The following is a 21,908-nucleotide window of genomic DNA, read 5'->3' as shown; positions in this document are numbered from 1 at the left end:
CGCAACACTGATCAAAATGATCTAATGAAAAAGCATTGAACTAATGTGTACCTATCCTGAATAACTGGACACTTCTTAACTGCTATACAGTATTTTAATAAAATCTCAGTTTACTAAACAAAATTTAACCACATCCAAAATGCTACAGCCCATCCTTAATTTTCTAAAAACCTTCAGGAAAACCTTTCATAATTTTAGACATTTTCACAGCTTAAAACAAATCCTCTTACACCTCATCTCCCTCATTCTCTACAGAGTAAATCTGAAAGTTGCTTATTCATTTTGTTTGTACCCAGTCTGGAAAAGAAAGACTCAAGGTACCATCTGAATTTTGTTTCTTCCAGCAGTTAGTCACTCACACAAGAGGCTTGGAAGGGAAAATCACATTAATCACATTTTTCTTCAATCACTGAAACTCCTATTCTATTAGAAATACATGCATTATGGCAAGTTCAGACTTAAAGTAACTACTACGGCTAAAAAAAAATTATTTTCATAAAGTTATAAAAATAATAATTATGAATATTTGTATAATACTTTACAGTATACAAAGTACTTTTATACACATAGTATATACCTGGACTCTCCTAGATATCCTTTAAGTAGACAAAGAATAAATCATGCCTCCATTTGGCAGTGAGAGAAACTCATGATGAAAGGAGTGTAGTGATTTGCCCTATATCATTCCCAGTAAGTAACAGATTGGGATTTTAAAACAGGACTTCTGGCTCCAAAGTCAATATTCATTCCAAGAAAACAATACTTTACCACTGACTGTCAAAGCAGTTTTCTATCTCTGCTTACTCTAAGGATCCTTTTTCCCTTAAACCTGCAAGCCAGAAATGTTTAAATAAATCACCAGCAGCTTTGAAGTCTCTTCAGTACAAACCTGTCTGTGTTCATGAACACTTACTCCGCAAACATACAACATGGGGTGGCTAGAAATGTATGTCTCAGACCTTCCACCTGGAGCTGCACATATCTATATATAGCAATTCAGGAAACTTAGTATTCTTAATAATTACATTTTAGCCCTTTTTTTTTTTTTTTTTTTTTTTTGAGTTAGGTTCTCGCTCTGTTGTCCAAGCTAGAATGCAGTGACACCGCCTCGGCTCACTGCAGCCTTGACCTCTTGGCTTAGGTGATCCTCTCACTTCAGCCTCCCGAGCAGCTGGGGCTATAGGCATGAGCCACTACGACTGGCTAATTTTTGTATTTTTTTGTAGAAACAGTTTTGCTTTGTTGTCCAGGCTGGTCTTGAATGGATGGGCTAAAGTGATCCACCTACCCAGGCCTCCCAAAGTGCTGAGATTATAGACGTGAGCAACCACACCTGGTCTAGACAAGAATCTTTTTTATTCAATGTTCCTAAACATTTCCTTGCCTGCCCTTAAACAGATTGATCCAAAATAATTTAACACTCTCCATGATTCAGTACAAGAATTCTTTACAGGGCATCAATCCTATAGCCAGGCCCTTTGTGTTAAGTGCTGATAATTCAAAGGCAAAAAAAAAAAAAAAATCATGGACCCTAACTTCAAGGCACACACAGACAAGTGGGAGAATGGTCGAGGAGAAAGGAAGTGGGAGAATGAGGGAAATGGGGGAAGGGGTGGCCACAACCGTTGTAAGATGCAAAAGCAATGTCTAAAGTAGGGGCAGCACATCGTCCAGAGTCTTTAGGCAAAACCTAAGTGATACATGGACAGATAAGAGCAGCATGGAGCCATAAGGAAGGAGGGAATCATAAGCAGTCTCTGCAATAATCCCATCCAGAGCTTGGTTCCTGGGGGTAGAATTCAAGAAGAAGTAGACTTCAAATACTAACCTATAAGGCCAGAGAGAAGGAAGAGAAAACAGTATGTGACAAATATTTCAAACACTGGAGAGGTCAGCCCCTAGAGAAAAGTAAAGGCAGCCATCCCAGACTGAAGGGGACATATAACTCACCAAGGAGAGGACAGTCAGAAGAGGATGCTGGTGCACACACACATACATGGGCATAGAGAACCTTACAGCCCTTCGTCCTCTTGTTTTGTCAACTCAATAAAAATATTCCTGTGACTCGGATCATGAGTCACAGAATCACAGGAGGTCATTCTGGGTAATGTTGTGACTTGGGAGAGTGAAGGAACTGGAGTCCACACAAGTAGAGTTATTTGTCCAAAGCCACATGGGCTAGTACAGAATAAAGACTAGAGTCCTGATTACTGGGCCTGGGATTTTTATTGCCACACTGTCTACCCCCCAATACTTACATGAATTTGTGTTGCTTCTAACACCTTTCAAAGCTCACCTCAAATATATTATAAAAATTACTAAAATGAATTTTAATAATGACAAAGTTTACCTCAAAATTATTTATGCTGAGGAAATATAATATTTCATACATCTACTAGGAAATATCTGTAGGGCCATTTATAACACCCTCTTCCCACAGTAGTTATCTTAGAAAATGGTAGGTAGAATCAGTGCTGTAATTCACTGCTGCATTTTATTACTTTATCATTATAAACAGTGGCCAAGGTTAATAGTGATGGTATAAATCTCTTAATGTGTATAATGGAGGCTGTATACTTAATAACTAATAGAGTAATTAACTATTGAACATATACATGCTGCAAGAAAGAAATACTTTGGAAATGGACATAATTATTCTCAGTCGTGAAGAGTACTGTTCTTTCCCAAAGATATAAGACAGCAGAATCCATCTTAGCCCTGACCAGAATATTCTTCCCAAAGTGATCATTAGGAGAAACATCAACCTGTTCCCAAGAGAAGAAAAGACAGCCATCTTTCTTAATTAGAAAGCAGACACTTCATTTAAGCTTTCCTGATAGTGAAAACTCAAATTAACATCCCAGGCATCCTCATTCATTAATTCCTAACAAATCTCCAGAAAAGTTTTGCTACTAACTCTTCAGATATCTTAAGCAAGACAGAATATATAGTTGCATATATACTAGATTTTACTAACACGTTGAATACACCCATTTCATTTAATTTTATCCATACTTTAAGTGTATGTCAGGAAGAGCACTGAGATAAGAAAGCAGCTGAGAAACTGTCCAGGAGCCTACACATTGTTGAAAATATTTCTCCTAGTTTCTCCAAGCTAAGTTCTGAAAGAACTAAAAGATGACGTTCCAACAAACTTTACGGTAATGCTGTACAAACACGACAGAAATCCCTGCGTCCTTAAGCATATGCTCACAACAGGCCCACAAATAACACCTGAGTGCTGCGTGTAGTGGCTCACGCTTGTAGCCACAGCACTTTGGGAGGTTGAGGCAGAAGGATCACTTGAGCCCAGTAGGTCAGCACCATCCTGGACAACATAGTGAGACTCCATCTCACAAAAAGTAATAAACAAACATCTCAGTAATGAATAATCCCATCACATTCTCTTGTCACTGGAGCCTGTTCGGGTCCTAGACCACCTCTTAAAAAGTTTAATTTGGGTGTGCTGGCTCATGCCTATAATCCCAGCACTTCGGTAGGCTGAGGCAGGTGGATTATCTGAGGTCAAGAGTTTGAGGCCATCCTGGCCAACATGGTAAAACCCCGTATCTACTGAAAACACAAAAATTAGCCGGGCATGGTGGCACATGCCTGTCATCCCAGCTATTTGGGAGGCTGAGGCAAGAGAATCACTTATTCAGGAGGCAGATGTCACAACTGAGATTGCACCACTGCGCTCCAGCCTGGGCAACAAAGCAAGCCTCTGTCGAAGAGAAGAGAGAGAAGAGGGGGAAGGGGAAGGGGAGGGGGAGAGGAAGGGGGAGAGGAGAAGGGGGAGGGGAGGGGAGGAAAGGGGATGGGGAAGGAGAGAGGGAGGGAAAGGAAGAGGGAGAGGGAGAGGGAGGGAGAGGGAGAGGAGAGGAGAAGAGGAAAGGAAAAGAAAAGAAAGAAGGAAAGAAGGAAAAAAGGAAAGGAAAGGAAAAAGGAAAGAAAAGGGAAAAGAAAGGAAAGGGAAAGGGAAGGGAAGAAAGAAAGAAAAAAAGTTGAATTTATTCCATTAAGACAGCTAAGAATTGAGGTCGGGCGTGGCGGCTCAAGCCTGTAATCCAAGCACTTTGGAGGCCAAGGCAGGTGGATCACCTGAAGTTGGGAGTTCAAGACCAGCCTGACCAACATGGTGAAACCCCATCTTTAATAAAAATATAAATAAATAAATAATAAAAATAAAAAATAATTTTAAAAAAAGACAGCTAAGAATTGATCAAATGAAATATGCAAGTGAAGCATCTTTTAAATAAGTTTAATAGCTTCCCACAAACTTTTATAGATCACAAAACTCCAAAGCAAATCAGAAACTGCCTGGATTTCTCTCACATACCCTAGAATTTTTTACCCCCAATTAAAACTTTGTTTCTAATTAAATGTCATTTTATATAATTAGGAACTTTGCTGTATTTATATTTTGTGGAGAAAGCTTACAACTTAGCAATTCACCAAATGATTAAACCTCAGGGGACATAATGGCAAGATGGAGACAGATGTTATACATTGTATTTCAACACCTAATCAACAGAAGAAGTTGAAAGCGGCCATTATCTTTCAACTGGAGAGCTACTGGGCTGGCACTAGCACCTGAAAAGTGTCTTATAATATTCACAACCATCATAACATCATATTTCCTGGGTTTTCAAGTATATGCTTCATATACTTCTGTGTGTTATCCTACATGTACATGTATTAGAGAAAATATAACTGATATTTAAATCCTCTTAAGGCCAAAAACAATGAAAACAAATTGAAATACAAAACTGACCTACCACAAATGATACCAGGTTGACTGACAGACTAGTAATTACAAATGAGAAGCCAGTGTACCACATGATGCACTTTACAGAGACACCTCGTAAAATTATTGCCCAGGAAGATGAGGAAGAGGTTCACAAATACAGGAAATAGCAAGTTTAAAACATGTGCTAGCATTAATATTCTTATTTTTTCCTGATACCCATCATCCAAGGAGTGCTAACTGGCCTCCTGATTCATCCCTTACCACACTAAATGGAAATTCTTATTTAATTAGAGGAGGGCTGGGTATGGTGGCTCACGCCTGTAATCACAGCACTTTGGGAAGCTAAAGCGGGCAGATCACCTGAGGTCAGGCGTTTGAAACCAGCCTGGCCAATATGGTGAAAGCCCATCTGTACTAAAAAGACAAAAATTAGCTGGGCACGGTGGCACATGCCTACAGACCCAGCTACTCGGAAGGCTGAAGCAGGAGAATAACTTGAATCCAGGAGGCGAAGGTTGCAGTGAGCCGAGATCGCACTACTGCACTCCAGCCTAGGCAACAGAGTTAGACCCTGTCTCAAAAAGATAAATAAATAAAAATAAAAAATAAAAATAATTGGTTGGGTGTGGTGGCTCACACCTGTAATCCTACTACTTTGGGAGGCTGAGGTGGGTGGATTGCCTGAGCTCAGGAGTTTGAGACCAGCCTGGGAAACACAGTGAAACCCCGTCTCTACCAAAATACAAAAAAATTAGCCGGACGTGGTAACAGGTGACTGTAGTCACAACTACTCGGGAGGCTCAGGCAGGAGAACTGCTTGAACCTGAGAGGCAGAGGTTGCAGTGGGCCAAGATCGTGCCACTGCACTAGAGCCTGGGTGACAGAGCGAGACTCTGTCTCAAAAACAGTAAAATAAAATACAATAATTAAAAAAATAATAATTAGAGGAGGATAAACCAGAAGATCATTAAGACTGTTTGAAACTACATCCAGGAAGTCAACTGTTCCTAACTACCTCCCATATACCATCCAACAAATGCTCAAAGAAGTAAAGATGCCTAACAAATTCTTGGAGCCTAAAATATCTATCAATTCATGGCCCACAAAATGGTCTGCAGGCAACTTTATATATACAGACATGCATCACTTAATAACAGAGATACTTTCATGTTATTAGGCGATTTCGTCATTGTGTGAACATCATGGAGGACTTACACAAATCTAGATGTGGAGTCTACTACAGACCTATGCTATATGGCATAGCTTATTGCTTCTAGGCTACAAACCTGTACTGTACTAAGTATTATAGGCATTTTAAGACTAAGTATTTAGCTACAAAGTATGTAGCCAAGCATATCTAAACATAGAAAAGGAATTTTTCAATTGCATTATAAACTTGGGATGACTGCTGTATATGTGGTCCAGCACTGATCTAAACATAGTTATACAGTACATGATTGTACAAGTCACCAAGGGGTTTATGGCTTCCAAGCACAACCCTGGATGAATAGAAAACAATTAATTATTACTGTCAAAACTTCCTCACTGCTCACATAAATCTGAATCCACCAAATCAAAGAACAAAATCCTCTTCAATAAGAGCCTGATGGCCAAATTTCAAAACTTCAAAGCAAATGAATATTAAACAAGTAACTTGCCAAGACTTGGGCTCTCCAAAGTGGAGATAATTAATGCTATAGAGGTCCATGTCCTCGGTGTGCCATGCAAATGTGGTCTTCCACATGCCAAAATAGAGATATGGGGTATTTACACCCTCAATAGAAATGCCACACTCTTCTTCAACCACATCCAAGACTGTATTCAGGCGAGCTATGTTCCATTCATCTACACCCTGGAATGAGAAAGAAAAAAAAGACAGAGAAATCAAATTTCAAATCTTACTAAACCATGAAAGATAGCATTTATTAATCAAACCACTATCCACCTAAATTATTAACTGTATATTCTAATTCACTGAAAAATAAAACAATCAACAATCCTTATTTAAAAGCCACATGTATATATCTGTTATTAATATATAACTGTTTGATTATAACAAATAGCTTCCTGATGCCAAAGGGAAACGAAAGTTACATCTCCACTCCCCACTTGGCTGTCAGCAAAAAATTATTCATTCAAAGCAGATGACCTGGTATGTGCTTTCCCTCTTTGGCACACCTTTTTGTTTTAGGGGTTTTGAGACTTGGGTTTTCTTGAGATTTTTGGCACATTCGTTTAGAGGTAATATTCACCATCACATATCACATCAAGAAACCAAGAGCAAAATATATCACCTTTTTTTTTCCCCATCCCTATCCATTCAATCTTACCATGTAATACATTGTTTCCTTAAAATTCCACTCTAATTACTGGAAAAACTCTTGGCAGTATGCACTGATCACTGTGCTTCTACTGGTCCTTCAACTAAATACTAACATTTTATGTTAATGGAAAAATGTAAACACATAATGGCTACTAAGACTATTGGTTTATCTAAACTTTGGTAAAAATGCTAGAATAATGTAGTTTTATAACAGTAACCTAATATGGATGGTGATGGCAGAGCAAGGGAAGGTTAGAGTCGCCACTACAAGAGTTAAGGTGTTAGGAAAAGATTCTGGTTTTATTAGAACTTAACAATCTATTTTTTGCTGTTTTCCTTGAGACAGAGTCTCACTCTATTACCCAGGCTAGAGAGTAGTGGCGCAATCTCGGCTCACTGCAACCTCTGCCTCCCAGGTTCAAGCAATTATGCCTCAGCCTCCCACACAGCTGAACTACAGGTACCGGCCACAGCATCCAGCTAATGTTTTGTATTCTTAGTAGAGATGGGAGTTTCACCATGTTACCTAGCGAACTCCTGGCCTCAAGTGATCCGTTTGCCTTGGCCTCCCAAAGTGCTGGGATTACACAGGTGAGCCACCACACCTGGCTACCAATCACTTATTAATTCACTACAGTTCAAAACTACTTAGAAATTTTTACAAACTATACATTTTTCCCATATATGTTTACCATAACCAAATTCTAAATATCAGAAATTAGTCACATTACTAAGTAATCCCGGGGAAACTGAAATGCCTTTAAAGCCATTCCAACCTTTTCGTGGCACTATTAAAGAAAGGCACTGGCTGGGTGCAGTGGCTCAGGCCTGTAATCCCAGCACTTTGGGAGGCTGAGGCAGGCAGATCACTTGAGCCCAGAAGTTCAAGAACAGCCTGGGCAACATGGCAAGACCCCATGTCTATTTTTAAAATGAAAAATAAAAGAAGGGTATTAAATTCATCTATGTCTACCAAAACCGTCCTCTCCAATAACTGTATCAATGGCTTCACACACAACCACCTCTAACATTTCCTTTACACACTAAAAGCTTTTAGAGTTGTTCTGTTTTCATTTTGGTCTTTAAATGATTTTCTAATCGGTTTGCTAATCTCACTTTCCAAAGCTTTCCAGTTAAAAAAGTATTGATGAAGAAGCTAATGAAACTCTGACTCAGGTAACATATTTGAACATGCTGAAGGACACAATTTAATTTCTAAACTCTCTTAAGCAGCCACTCTATCTACAACTTAAGCCGCGCGCTGAGAAGCTTGTTATCTGGAAACTGGTGAAAGTATCCTTTTAGAGAAGATCGTAGGTTCCAACTTTTGAGACCTCATAAAAGTTCAATCGCATTATGTAAAATATTTTATCTCACTCTATTTATAGTGATGCAATCTCTTAACTCTAGTCCAATCAGACTTCAGTCCAATCACTCTAATAATAGAGTCCTATTTAAAAGTCATTACTGAAGCAATGAATCTGAAGTAATAAATGAGCACCATATTATAGGAACCATTTTTAAACTGAATGAGCTTGCAAATTTAGACACAAACTATTTCTCTAAAATTCCTACATATGGAGACATCTCAGTTTTATTTCTGACTGACTCTACCTTTTAAAAATAACCAAGGTTGAATCCTTTGACATCCTAGACCCATGGTATAAGGGGAAAAGTGTAGAGATCAATTGTGCTGGCCAAAAAGACCTAGATCATAACCCCAGTTCTGTGGGTCACTGAGGAGAAAATTACGGAGCTTTTCTGAGCTTCAAGTCTTTCTTCATGAAAACACAAGGGTTCTTGCACCTCTTAAGAGTTGCTCGGAGCACTAAGTAAGAGAATGAAAACTAACGTTTATAAAATAAAACTTAATTCTTACAACTGATGTAATAAATATCACCACTATTCTCTAGCAAATATTACTGGAAAGTCTCCCAAAATCAATTCAAGCATTTGAGAAGTAATATTTAATAAAATGTGTGTAAATTCACTACTGAAGTTCTTGCCTTTAATGGGCAAATAACATATTTGCAGCAGTTTCTTCTCAGCCAGGCAAGGCTGCCATAATGCTGAAAAGTAATTTCTTTTGTTGAAATAAAAAGTCATATAATTTCAATTAAACAGTTGTGCAAATATTAAGAATAACCAACAGAGAGAGATAAATCTCAGTGCTTTAAAATAAAACTATTTCTGTAATTTTTGTTCTCTATTATGAAACTGGCTTGCTGACTCCAAAAACAGGCTCCACAAAGGCTCTTCCGAAGAGTACCAGGTCTGTCTCGTGTAAGTGCACCTAGTTATGAAGGTGAAGTGTTACACCATATACTGCCTCATTACACTGTATACACTTACAACAATCCTATAAAATAGGTAATGTTATTGCCAAATGAACAAATTTTAAAAAAAAATACTCCTAGCTAGAAGTAGGTGGTAACGATTAATCTAAATCTATCTGACTCTGGACTTTCCTTTTTTTTTTTTTTTTTTTTTTTTGAGATGGAGTTTTGCTCTTGTTACCCAGGCTGGAGTGCAATGGCGTGACCTTGGCTCACTGCAACCTCTGCCTCATGGGTTCAGGCAATTCTCCTGCCTCAGCCTCCTGAGTAGCTGGGATTATAGGCAGACGCCACCAAGCCCAGCTAATTTTTTTTGTATTTTTAGTAGAGACGGGGTTTCACGATGCTGACCAGGATGGTCTCAATCTTTTGACCTCGTGATCCACCCGCCTCTGCCTCCCAAAGTGCTGGGATTACAGGCGTGAGCCACCACACCCAGCGGACCTTCCTTTTTAAAGGTTTATGCTTCTAGTCCTAATCCTTCTAAAATACCACATATCATCCTCTTCTCTCAGCATCATTGTCAATAAAGATCTGAGGTTCAGGAGTGGCAAACAAGTGAAGCTGCTACATTCTTCCCACCAAGGGCACAGTCACTCTACACAAATATCAGCAAGGCTTATACTGAAGACTGCTTCATTTGAGAGCCGGTGACAGGAATGATTTAGTGCCAAAACAGTCTCCAAACCCCAGCTACAAACAAGCCCCACAATGACAAGTTAGAATCTGCCAAACTGTTCAAAGCTTAACTCCATCAGGTTACAGCAGAAGGTCTGCATACCAGCCCAAGTTTGCAGACAAAAGTCTCCTCCTAGACTCTGTCTCCCTCGACTAAAACTCTCCTACATGTGTTCAGCAGGCACATGAGCAATATTCATAACTCACCTGACCTCCAGTGGACTGAATGGAACCCTAGGCCTGGGGGTCCACATCTCCCAGGCCCCTTTCTCCTTTCACATCAATAACCCAGATGGAGCCTGTCCTGCCCCATTCCTCTATGTACCCTGCAACTGTTTTCTGAAATAACTCACAATTGGACCATGATTTGAGCACATAGGTATAACTGAAAACTTTGTCAGGAATATTCCCTTTAATCAGTGATAGTACCTTCCTCCTATCAGGAATCAGACAGTGGCTTAAAAGCACTCCTAGGCAAGGCACAGTGGCTCAGGCTTGTAATCCCAACACTTTGGGAGGCCAAGGTAGGAGAATTACCGAGGCCAGGAATTCAAGACCAACCTGTGCAACACAGTGAGACCATGTCTCTACAAAAAATATAAAAATTAGCCAGGTGTGGTGCCTTGCACCTGGAATCCCAGCTACATGGAAGGCTGAGGTGGGAGAATCAACTGAGCCCAGGAGGTCAAGGCTGGAGTGAGCCACTGCAAGACCCTGTCTCAGTCAACCAACCAATCAATCAATCAGTGCTTTCCTAAGTCTTCAATGTCTCAACCAGGACATCCTGGACTCTCTCTACACTTAGTCTCTGCAAAACTGAATGGAACAATGCAGCACCATGCCATGTTAGAAACCTTGAGAAATAATGAGCCATTTCTACCTATATAAAGAAATAGTGTGAAAATCATACTAGCTCAACTTGTTCCAAAATATTTCCAATGCAATATTAGAAATATCAGTCCTAGGCTAGGCGCAGCGACTCACGCCTGTAATCACAGAACTTTGGGAGGCCACAGCAGATGGATCACAAGGTCAGGAGTTTGAGACCAGCCTGACCAATATGGTGAAACCCCATCTCTACTAAGAATACAAAAATTATCTGGGCATAGTAGTGGGTGCCAGTAATCCCAGCTACTCAGGAGGCTGAGGCAGGAGAATCACTTGAACCCAGGAGGAGGAGGTTGTGGTGAGCTGAGATCCCGCCACTGCACTCTAGACTGGGCGACAAAGCCGGACTCTGTCAAAAAAAAAAAAAAAAAAGAAAGAAAGAAAGAAAGAAAAGAAAAGAAATATCAGTCCTAGCAGATGCCATGGTCCAAAAACTTTGGCCCTTTTTAGTGTGGCTCTTAGTCACAGTGCTAACAGGCACCCCCAAAGGCACCCAAAAGGAAACCTGTTTAAACTTTGCTGAACTCTGCATTTCCCAAAAATCATTTGACCAAGGAAGATCGTTTACTTAACGTATTTACAACACATAAAACAGTACTGACTGGGACAGTATATTCAAGGAAGCATTATGGTAGGCAGTTCCTTAAACACTGGAGTGCAAATGTAAGTCAGTAAACCAAAAAATCACTGTGACCATATCAGAGATGCATTTCAGAACCCAGGGTGGGTGAAGAGGTGGCTGAAGTATGGTCACATTTATTATCAAAATAGACATACGTAATTTGATTATGTCACCTAAAAATAAAAAGACATAGTATAAACTTGAAGCAATTAAAACAACAAAAGATATTTGTAAATGAAGAAAATCTAAAGGATTAAAACTAGGAAGACAAAAGAGAAGACTCAATCAAACTTTACGAAACTACAAAATGTACTGGAAAACAGAGAATAAGCTTTTTCTAAAGTACATAAACATGATGCCTGCAATACCGGCACTTTGGGAGGCTGAGGCAGGAAGATCACTTGAGACCAAGAGTTTGAGACCATCCTGGCAACACAGAGAGAGAGCTCATCTCTACTAAAAATTTGAAAAATCAGCCACTCTTGTGGCACATGCCAGAGAGGTCCCAGCTACTCAGTCGGCTGAGGAAGGAGGATGGCTTAAGCCCAGGACATTGAGGTTACAGTGAGCCATGATTGTGCCACTGCACTCCAGCCTAGGCAACAGAGTGAGACATCTCAAAAAGAAAAAGATGGCTGTGTCCATCAAATACTACACAAAGGTTTTTTTAAGACAAAGAATCGACAATTAGTAAACTTTTGAAAATCATGTCACTGCTGTACTCACCCAGCAAACAGTAAAATGGAATGAAGAATTTCAATCTGAAAGAGTAACCAGTATCAGACTAATACAATGCTACACTGGAATCAAAAGTTCTCCAACCAAATGCTGGCTCCACCACTCACCAATTATAGGATCTGATGGTTTCTCAATGACCTTTCATGGCAGAGCTGTGCCCGAGGTTCAACACTGCAAACTCGGCCATGAGAGGACTGTGGCCCCCTCTAACGGACCACAGGAAAAGTCCAGTCTTTCACTGAAACTATCTTTCCTAGCAGAAGTAAAGAAAGCCCTAAGGCTTCCAAATAGTGCATAAATCCAAATGTGGCTACCTTATAAGACACTATTGCAAAACTCACGTGAAAATATGTTGAAAAATTGCTTAACTAAATTTTTCATTTTAAAAGATGGGGAGAAGCTTCAGACCATAGGTTTTTCAATGGCATCTCCATGGACTCCTAGCCCATTCCACCTCAAAGAAGGTTGTCAGCATCCTGTTCCAAAGAGCACAGCAGGAGGCCAGGCACAAGAGGCTCACACCCGTAATCCCAGCATTTTGGGGGGCAGAGACAGGAGGATCACCTGAGGTCAGGAATTCAAAACCATCCTGGCCAACATGGTAAAACTCCATCTCTATAAAAATACAAAAATTAGGCTGGGCACAGTGACTCACACCTGTAATCCCAGCACTTTGGGAGGCCAAGGTAGGCAGATCATGAGGTCATGAGTTCAAGACCAGCCTGACCAACATAGAGAAACCCCATCTGTACTAAACATACAAAAATTAGGTATGGTGGTGTGTGCCTGTAATCCCAGCTACTTTGGAGTCTGAGGCAAGAGAAACACTTGAACTCAGAAGGCAGGGCTTGCAGTGAGATCACACTACTGCCCTCCAGACTGGGCAACAGGAACCTCCGTCTCAAAAAATAAAAATAAAAAAATTAGCCAGGCATGGTGGCATGTGCCTATAATCTCAGCTACTCAGGAGGCTGAGGCATGAAAATCACTTGAATCCAGAAGGCAGAAGTTATAGTAAGCCAAGACTGCACCACTACACTCCAGTCTGGGCAACAAAATGAGAGTCTGCGCCACTACACTCTACAGCGTGGGCAACAGAGCAAGACTCTATCCCAGAAGAAAAAAAAAAAAAAATTACATAAGAGCACAGCAGGAAGTGGACCACTGAGTAATTAAGCAGGAATTACAACCCTCAGTGCCCAGAGCCAAGCAGGTAATGGCAATTAGTGAAGGCAGCCAGTTGTGTGTCAAAAAAGGTGGGTGTGGGGGGTGACGTGTATTTGGAAACAATCTACTATCCTGTCTAAAGGAGACAGTCGTTACTTAGTCACTGGGAATGCTGCCAGATTTTCTAATTTTTTAAGCCCAAAATTCCAATTTTATGTGACATTAACCAACTTTTAAAAACATGTTAACATAGGCCGGGCGCGGTGGCTCAAGCCTGTAATCCCAGCACTTTGGGAGGCCGAGGCGGGTGGATCACGAGGTCAAGAGATCGAGAGCATCCTGGTCAACATGGTGAAACCCTGTCTCTACTAAAAATACAAAAAAATTAGCTGGGCATGGTGGCACGTGCCTGTAATCCCAGCTACTCAGGAGGCTGAGGCAGGAGAATTGCCTGAACCCAGGAGGCGGAGGTTGCGGTGAGCCGAGATCGCGCCATTGCACTCCAGCCTGGGTAACAAGAGCGAAACTCCATCTCAAAAAAAAAAAAAAAAAAAAAAAAAACATGTTAACATGCAGAGAAATGCCAGATATAGGTGATGGGGAGGAAGGCAGCAAACCACACTGCCATGTGTGTACCTATGCAACAATCTTGCATGTTCTTCACATGTACCCCAAAACCTACAATGCAATAAATTTTTTTTAAAAAAAACTGATGTGTAGGTAATAAAATAGGAGTTCTGTAATTGTATCTTTTCCTTAATTCAGATTGGTTTTCTTGGTTAGTGAGATCTTATGAGACTAAGAAAAAAATATATCTTGTATGTCTATAAATATATAGGTATTTTATTTATGGCCATATGGATTAAACATCTATTTTCTTTATGATGTCAAACACATTATTTAACAAATGAAAAAAGAAAAAAGCATGTGGATCAGGCCGGGCGCAGCAGCTCACATCTGTAATCCCAGCACTTTGGGAGGCCAAGGCAGGCGGATCACTTGGGGTCAGTTCTAGACTACCCTGGTAAACATCATGATACTTCAAGTCTACTAAAAACTAAAAAAAAAAAAAAATTAGCTAGGCGTGGTGGCATAGGCCTGTAATCCCAGCTACTCAGGAAGCTGAGACAGAAGAATCACTTAAACCTGGGAGGCAGAGGTTGCAGTGAGCCGAGATCATGCACCACTGCACTCTAGCCTGGGTGACAGAGTGAGATTCCATCTCAAAAAAAAAAAAAAAGGTAAATAAAAGAAAATAAATCTGTGGCCAAATCTGCAGGCATTTAAGAGTCGATACTTATTACAGTAATTTTAAAAGTAATTTTAAAGTAATTTTTAAAAGATGAAGGAGGAGTTTTGGAGACAGACTATAAATATCAAGTTAGTGGTTGTGAGCTTGGGACAGAGAGAACTATTTTAATCAATCATACATTTGTCCAACACTAAACAGTTGTATTAGTTGCTCCATAAACATGTTTTGTAACTGGAGTGGGATTGTACAAGTGGCAGGAACCCAACAGGAATTCACTCTATGCATATTTTATCTCTCTGTTCTATCACCAATACCTAAATGGCCAAAGAAAAAGTAAAATGACAAAATGCAAAGCCTGGGCAATGATGAAAACTGAATAACCAACTCCAGATAAGTGGGATCTAGCACAGCCCTGAACAAAACTGTGTAACTTCTTAAGAGGAGTCTCTGCAAGGCAGCAGAACGGCAGGAAGGCTCTGCAAGAACTTAGCCACTTGCCAGGCACAGGTAACAATTCTGTGAGCTGCACCAAAGATGGCCTGATAATGCATTTTGCTTTGTCCACCAAGTGGAATAGCTACAGTCACTTGCCCATAAACCTGAGAAACTGCTACAATATCAACACTGAGACTGTGAAAGCAGACCTGGATGACTACCGAAACACTTCCGAGTGAACACACAAAACAGTGAAGATTTTCTTCACTCTAACATATTTTAGGGGCTGCTTTTTCATTTGCTTTACATAAAAGCATAGGTGGCTACAGAAAAAATGATAAAACTGACACACACAATCACTACTAATCTTTTTCTACTTTTTTGAGACAGAGTCTTGCTCTGTTACCCAGGCTGGAGTGCAGTAGCAGGATCTCAGCTCATTGCAACCTCTGTCTCCTGTGTTCAAGCCATTCTCTTGCCTCAGCCTCCCCAGTAGCTGGGATTACAGACATGCACCACCACACCCAGCTAATTTTTGTATTTTTAGTAGAGACAGGGTTTCACCATGTTGGCCAGGCTGGTCTCAAACTCTGACCTTGTGATCCACCCGCCTCAGCCTCCTAAAGTGCTGGGATTACAGGTGTGAACCACCATGCCTGGCCTATTAATCTTTTATTTATTTATTTATTTACTTACTTACTTATTTTGAGACAGTGTCTCACTCTGTCCCCCAAGTTGGAGTGCAGTGGCGTGATCTTGTCTCACTGCAACCTTCGCCTCCTGGGTTCAGATGATTCTTCTGCCTCAGCCACACAAGTAGCTGGGACTAGAGGCAAGTGCTACCACACCAGGCTAATTTTTTTGTTTTTAGTACAGTTGGGGTTTTACCATCTTGGCCAGGCTTGTCTCGAACTTCTGACATCGTGATCTGCCTGCCTCAGCCTCCCAAAGTACTGGGATTACAGGCGTGAGCCACCGTGCCCAGCCTATTCATCATATTTTTATGGTACTTTCCATATAATCGAAGAGGAAAAGTCTATATGGACCTTGTTCCCCAAAATTAGGTCAAAACCATTCACCTGTCTCTCTCTCACTAAGTCTTTCCACATCTTCACCATTATCAGTCTATATTCCATCCTCAACAACAACCTTCCCATTTCCTGCTGTCACCCTCAGCACCTTCAATATTATCCTCACGGGATGATTTCCAAACAAAACTAAGAACCCCCCATCTTTCTCCTGAGTTTCATGCCACACACCGAACTCCAAGCAGGGCCAATAATGACCAATAAAAATTTCTGAAATGCAAGAATTCACAGGGGGAAATACTTCATTAGAAAATCCAATTATTAAATAAAGAAGATCCACCACCTAAATTCTATAAGAATCTGAGAAAATACTGAAAGGACCTGTTAAAGATTCTCAAGTTTCCAGGTCTATCCCGTAACTCAAATGAAGTCATCAAAAAGAATATACAGATGGACAGGACTATAGTCTTTCTTCCACCATGAAAATGCCATCACCAAGTTACACTTAGATGTGTTTTTGATCTTTCAAAGGGCTGACACAGTTAGCAGCCATTTAAATTGCCTCTCTCAAAGCTTGTTAACTGTAGGGTTGGGGACACGTCTAACAATCTGGCATGCACCACCAACTCACATAGAATAATTGGAAAGAAACAAGTGGTGGGATAACCCCCACACTAGGAAAACAAAAGCAAAACACCATCTCATTCTACAGATGAAAGCAAGGTGCCCAGTCAGTGACTTACAGGACTCCTAGTTTGAAAATTAGAAGAGAGGGCCAAGCACGGTGGCTCACGCCTATAATCCCAGCACTTTGGGTGGCCAAGGCAGGCAGATCATAAGGTCAGGAGTTTGAGACCAGCCTGGCCAACATGATGAAACCCTGTCTCTACTAAAAATACAAAAATTAGTCAGGCATGGTGGCAGCTGCCTGTAGTCCCAGCTATGCAGGAAGCTGAGGCAGGAGAATTGCTTGAACCCAGGAAGTAGAAGTTGCAGTGAACCAACATCATGCCACTGCACTCCAGCCTGGGCAAGAGTGAGACTCCATCTCAAAAAAAAAAGAAAATAATTTTCCTCTAGAACAGAGGCCAGGTGTAGTGGCTCATGCCTGTAATCCTAGCACTTCAAGAGGCCGAGGTACATAGATCACTTAAGCTCAGGCGTTCAAGACCAGTCAGTGCATCATAGCAAAACCCCATTTCTACAAAATACACAATAATTAGCTGGGTATGGTGACAGTCACCTGTAGTACTAAAGACTCAGGAGACTGAGGTGGGAAAAGCACCTTAGCCTGGGAGGTTGAGGTTGCAGTGGGCCACAACTGTGCTACTGTACTCTAGCCTGGATAAAAGAGTGAGACCCTGTCTCAAGAAAGAAAGAAAAACAAAAAAAACAAGAAAAACAAAATTAGAACAGCCGGGCGCGGTGGCTCAAGCCTGTAATCCCAGCACTTTGGGAGGCCGAGGGGGGTGGATCACGAGGTCGAGAGATCGAGACCATCCTGGTCAACACGGTGAAATCCCGTCTCTACTAAAAATACAAAAAACTAGCTGGGCGTGGTGGCGCGTGCCTGTAATCCCAGCTACTTGGGAGGCTGAGGCAGGAGAATTGCCTGAACCCAGGAGGCGGAGGTTGCAGTGAGCCGAGATCGCGCCATTGCACTCCAGCCTGGGTAACAAGAGCGAAACTCCGTCTCAAAAAAAAAAAAAAAAAAAAAAAAAAAAAAAAAAATTAGAACAGAGCAGTTAGTCTCCTCAACAACAAATGTATTGTCTGACCGGGATATCATAGATCTTTGTAAACAATCCCTTCATAAATATTGGTATTGGTCTCATTTTTGTATTTCAGCATTGAGACATGGTATTTCTCATTAACAGATCGCTGTGCAGTATTTAAAAAAAAAAAAAAAAAAAAACTTAAAAATTTTAGGTAAAAAATAATCATTTTTAACTATTTTTAAAAGAAAAATTTGGACCGGGCACACTGGCTCACGCCTATAATCCCAGCACTTTGGGAGGCTGAAGTGGGTGGATCACCAGGTCAGGAATTCCACAACAGCCCAACCTACATAGTGAAACCCCATCTCTAGTAAAAGTACAAAAAATTAACTGGGTGTGGTGGCACATGCCTATAATCCCACGTACGCAGGAGGCTGAGGCAGGAGAATCACTTGAACCCTGGAGGCAGAGGTTGCAGTCAGCAGAGATCGCGCCACTGCACTCCAGCCTGGGCAAGAGCACAAGACTCTGTCTAAAAAAAATACAAAAAAAAAAGAAAAATTTGGCCAGGAGTGGTGGCAGCTCATGCCTATAATCTCAGCATTTTGGAAGGCCAAGGTGGAAGGATTGCTTGAGTCCGGAAGCTTAAAACCAGCCTGGGTAACATAGTGGGAGCCTGTATCTGCCAGAAAAAAAAAATCGGCGAAAAAGAAAAAACAATAACCAGGTATGGTGGTATGTACCTGTAGTCCCAGCTACTAGGAAAGTTGAGGTAGGAGAATGGTTTGAGCCCATGAAGTCAAGGCTGCAGGGAATAATGATGGCACTACTGCACTCTAGCCTAGGTATCAGAGTGAGATCCCGTGTCAAGAGGAAAAAAGTAATTTATGCCTTTCCTCATTTCATTTATATCATCCTGTTTTAGGACTCTTTTCCAGGCCCAGACTAGAATACTGTATCTTTAAAGAAAAGACCATCACCTACACTAGTGTGCTCACAAGTTCAAGCTAGGCTAATGTAAACTGCCACAAATTCAAAAGGCTGAAACAAGTTTTTGAAGTTTCAAAGATAACACATATACAGAAAAAAAACAAGAAGGGGTAGTTCATTACAGATTTCAAAATTCAATCCATTTCACACCATAACGCATAGTCTTTTCTCCATAAAAGAAAATACTGCTTCCCAATACCTAAATTGAAAGCTCTGGTCTACACTTTAAAATAGACTAAGGATTTCCCTGGATCTTTACACAATAAGAATAAGATTAGACCCATATGGAGTACATTTTGCTTAAAGTTAATTATAATGTTTGACATAATAGCATTTTTGCTGCTTCTTTTCTATAAATATGTCTTACATTCACTAAACCTTTATTTTAAAATGAAACTATTTTCCCTTTTGCATTTTTATACAGCAAATACCTACAATTTTACAGCAGTGCTTTCTATTTTGGAATTCTCAACAATAATCAACATAGGGCAAGTTTTGAAAGAAAGAAAATAATTCTGCAGCGAAAGTGCCACATAAAAAGATAAAGGCAAACATAAGTACAAAAAAGGACAGAGAAAAAGGGGGGAAATGTCGAGGCAAATAAAAGACCTCAGAGAGCCTGAGGCTCCCATCTTGAATCTAGACTACTGAGAGTGTGAAGTTAATGGAGTTCCTGGTTCCAGGTAGAATAACTCCAGTCCTCTTGGGAGAAAAGAATCACACATTTAGATCCGCAATTATTCCATAAATTAAGATCAGGCCTAAGCATACAAACAAAAGATCGTGCAGACAGGGAGGAAAGCCAACACTGCAGACAGCTAGCAGAAATCATGAACGAATTATTCAGACCAGCCCCTCAAGCAGGACCACCGATATGCAGTTGTATTATTCTGTCGCCAAGGAATAAAAAATGTTTCCAGAAACAAAAAATGGAAGCTAAAACAAGCAAAGAAAAATAAACTATCTGGAATGTTCAGTCCAACCTGAAAAGAGAGGTAAACTCCTAGAAAAGAAATATATCATCATTAAACTAAAAACTGAGTGAAGGAGTTAAATAAGAAAAGCAGTTAACCAGTATTAACAAGCAAGAAAATTAGTTAACCAGAAGATAATATTTAGGACATTAACACAGTCCAGTACAGAAATACAATGAGATAGAAAATCTGAAAGGTAAATTAAGCAATACTGTGGCTAGAATACCCAAGATTCTAAGACAGTTCCTAATCACTTCCAGGAACAATGAGAAACACAAAAAACTAAATAAATTAGTAAAAATCTATTACATTAAAATTTAAACACTTGTTCATTAAAAGACACCGTAAATAAACAAAATTATGAAAAGAATAGCCACAACTGGAGCAAATAATTCAACAAATATAACCGACATAGTTTTGGTATCCAGAATACATAAAGAATTCCAAATAAAGAAAAAGTCAAACAATCTAATAGAAAAATAGAGAACAGTTCATAAAGGCAGGAATACAAATGGTTAATAAAGACATGAAAAATATTCTAAGCCATTTTTAATCAGAGAGGTGCAAACTCACATCCCATATTTTACAGGCACAGCACAAGAATGACATCAAGTAGTGAGATGAACAACATGAAGTGCTGAAGAGTATGGATCTGCATGAAGAATCTTTCGAAGCTGATGGAAATGTTCTGTGACTAGACTGGTGATGGCTGTACAAAAATCACTGAAGTATATATATAAAATGGGCGAATTTTGTATTATATAAATTGAAGCTCAATAAAGCTGTGTTAATAATGATTATAAGCTGGGCACAGTGGCACATGCCTGTAATCCTAATATTTTGGAAGGCCGAGGCAGGAGGGTCACTTGAGCCCAGGAGTTTCTGACAAGCCATCATGGTGAAACCCCATTTCTACAAAAAATACAAAAATTAGTCAGGTATGATGGTGTATGCTTGTGGTCCCAGCTACTTCAGAGTCTGAGGTGGGAGGATCACTTGAGCCCAGGAATCTGAGGTTACAGTAAACCAAGATTGCACCACTGCACTCCAGCCTGGGTGACAGGGTTAAGATTCTGTCTCAAAAAAACAAAAAAACAAAAATGATATGCAATGCTGAAGGAATATAAACTGATACAAACTCTTAGAAAAACAATTCAACAGTATCTGGTAAAGTTAAACACTCTATGAGCCAGCATTTTTATTCCTACATAATCACCTTCAAGAAACTTTTACACATGTAACCCAGGTACCATATATGGGATATGTTCACAGCAGCAATATTTATTTTTTTTAAAAAAGAAAGCAAATGTTCACTGGCAGCAGAATAAAAAAAAAAAAGCTGTATATTCACAAAGTAGAATATTATACAACAAAGAAAATGGATGAACATTACAATAGCTTACTAAATAATATGCATCAACTGGGAAACATTGTTGGGTGAAAAATATCAAAGTCTCAGAAAACTACATAAAGGATATTATTTTTACTAAGGTCAAAAATAAGCCAAACTAAACATATTGTGTTAAAATACGTGTATGCATGAGAAAACTATTTTTTACAAGTCAACAAATCAAACACAAAATTCAGGCCACCCCAGAGTGATGGGGGTGGCAGAGCAGGAAAGGACTACAAAAGAGTGGTCCCTGAGCAGTGTTGGTAATGTAACTGCTGACTGCATGGTGAGTATGGAACATTGAAAATCATTGTGCTTTAAAACATAAATGTGTTGCACATATATAATCAGATATTAAATTTCAACAAGATAATTTTTTAAATCATGAAAACAAGACTACTGGGCAGGCGTGGTGGCACATGCTACAACCCCAGCACTTGGGGAGGCCAAGGTGGGCAGACTGCTTGAGCTAAGGAGTTCAAGATCAGCCTGGGCAACATGGCAAAACCCTACCTCTACTAAAAACACTATTAGCGGGGCATGGTGGCACAGGCCTGTAGTCCCAGCTCTTTGGGAGACTGAGGCACCAGAATTGCTTAAACCCAGAAGACGGAGG

The 21,908-nt window shown here is 40.2% G+C and overlaps 1 protein-coding gene across 7 annotated transcripts in view; it reads right to left on the bottom strand.

Moving 5' to 3' along the window:
- Positions 1 to 21,908, bottom strand: part of KDM4C (lysine demethylase 4C) — a 398,790-nt gene that overhangs the window by 305,573 nt on the left and 71,309 nt on the right. For all 7 annotated transcript variants that reach the window (XR_012516575.1, XR_012516576.1, XM_010338768.2 and 4 more), the window contains exon 5: positions 6,409 to 6,602. Coding sequence is in view for 5 of the 7 variants with exons in the window: in XM_010338768.2 (XP_010337070.1) it covers positions 6,409 to 6,602 (194 nt within the window). In the remaining 2 variants the exon portion in view is untranslated. The remainder of the gene's footprint in view (positions 1 to 6,408; positions 6,603 to 21,908) is intronic.

The sequence above is a fragment of the Saimiri boliviensis genome, chromosome 2 (genome assembly GCF_048565385.1).
Source record: "Saimiri boliviensis isolate mSaiBol1 chromosome 2, mSaiBol1.pri, whole genome shotgun sequence".
NCBI lineage: Eukaryota > Metazoa > Chordata > Mammalia > Primates > Cebidae > Saimiri > Saimiri boliviensis.
The sequence above is the reverse complement of the archived record's forward strand: the minus strand, read 5'-3'. Positions and strand labels throughout refer to the sequence as shown.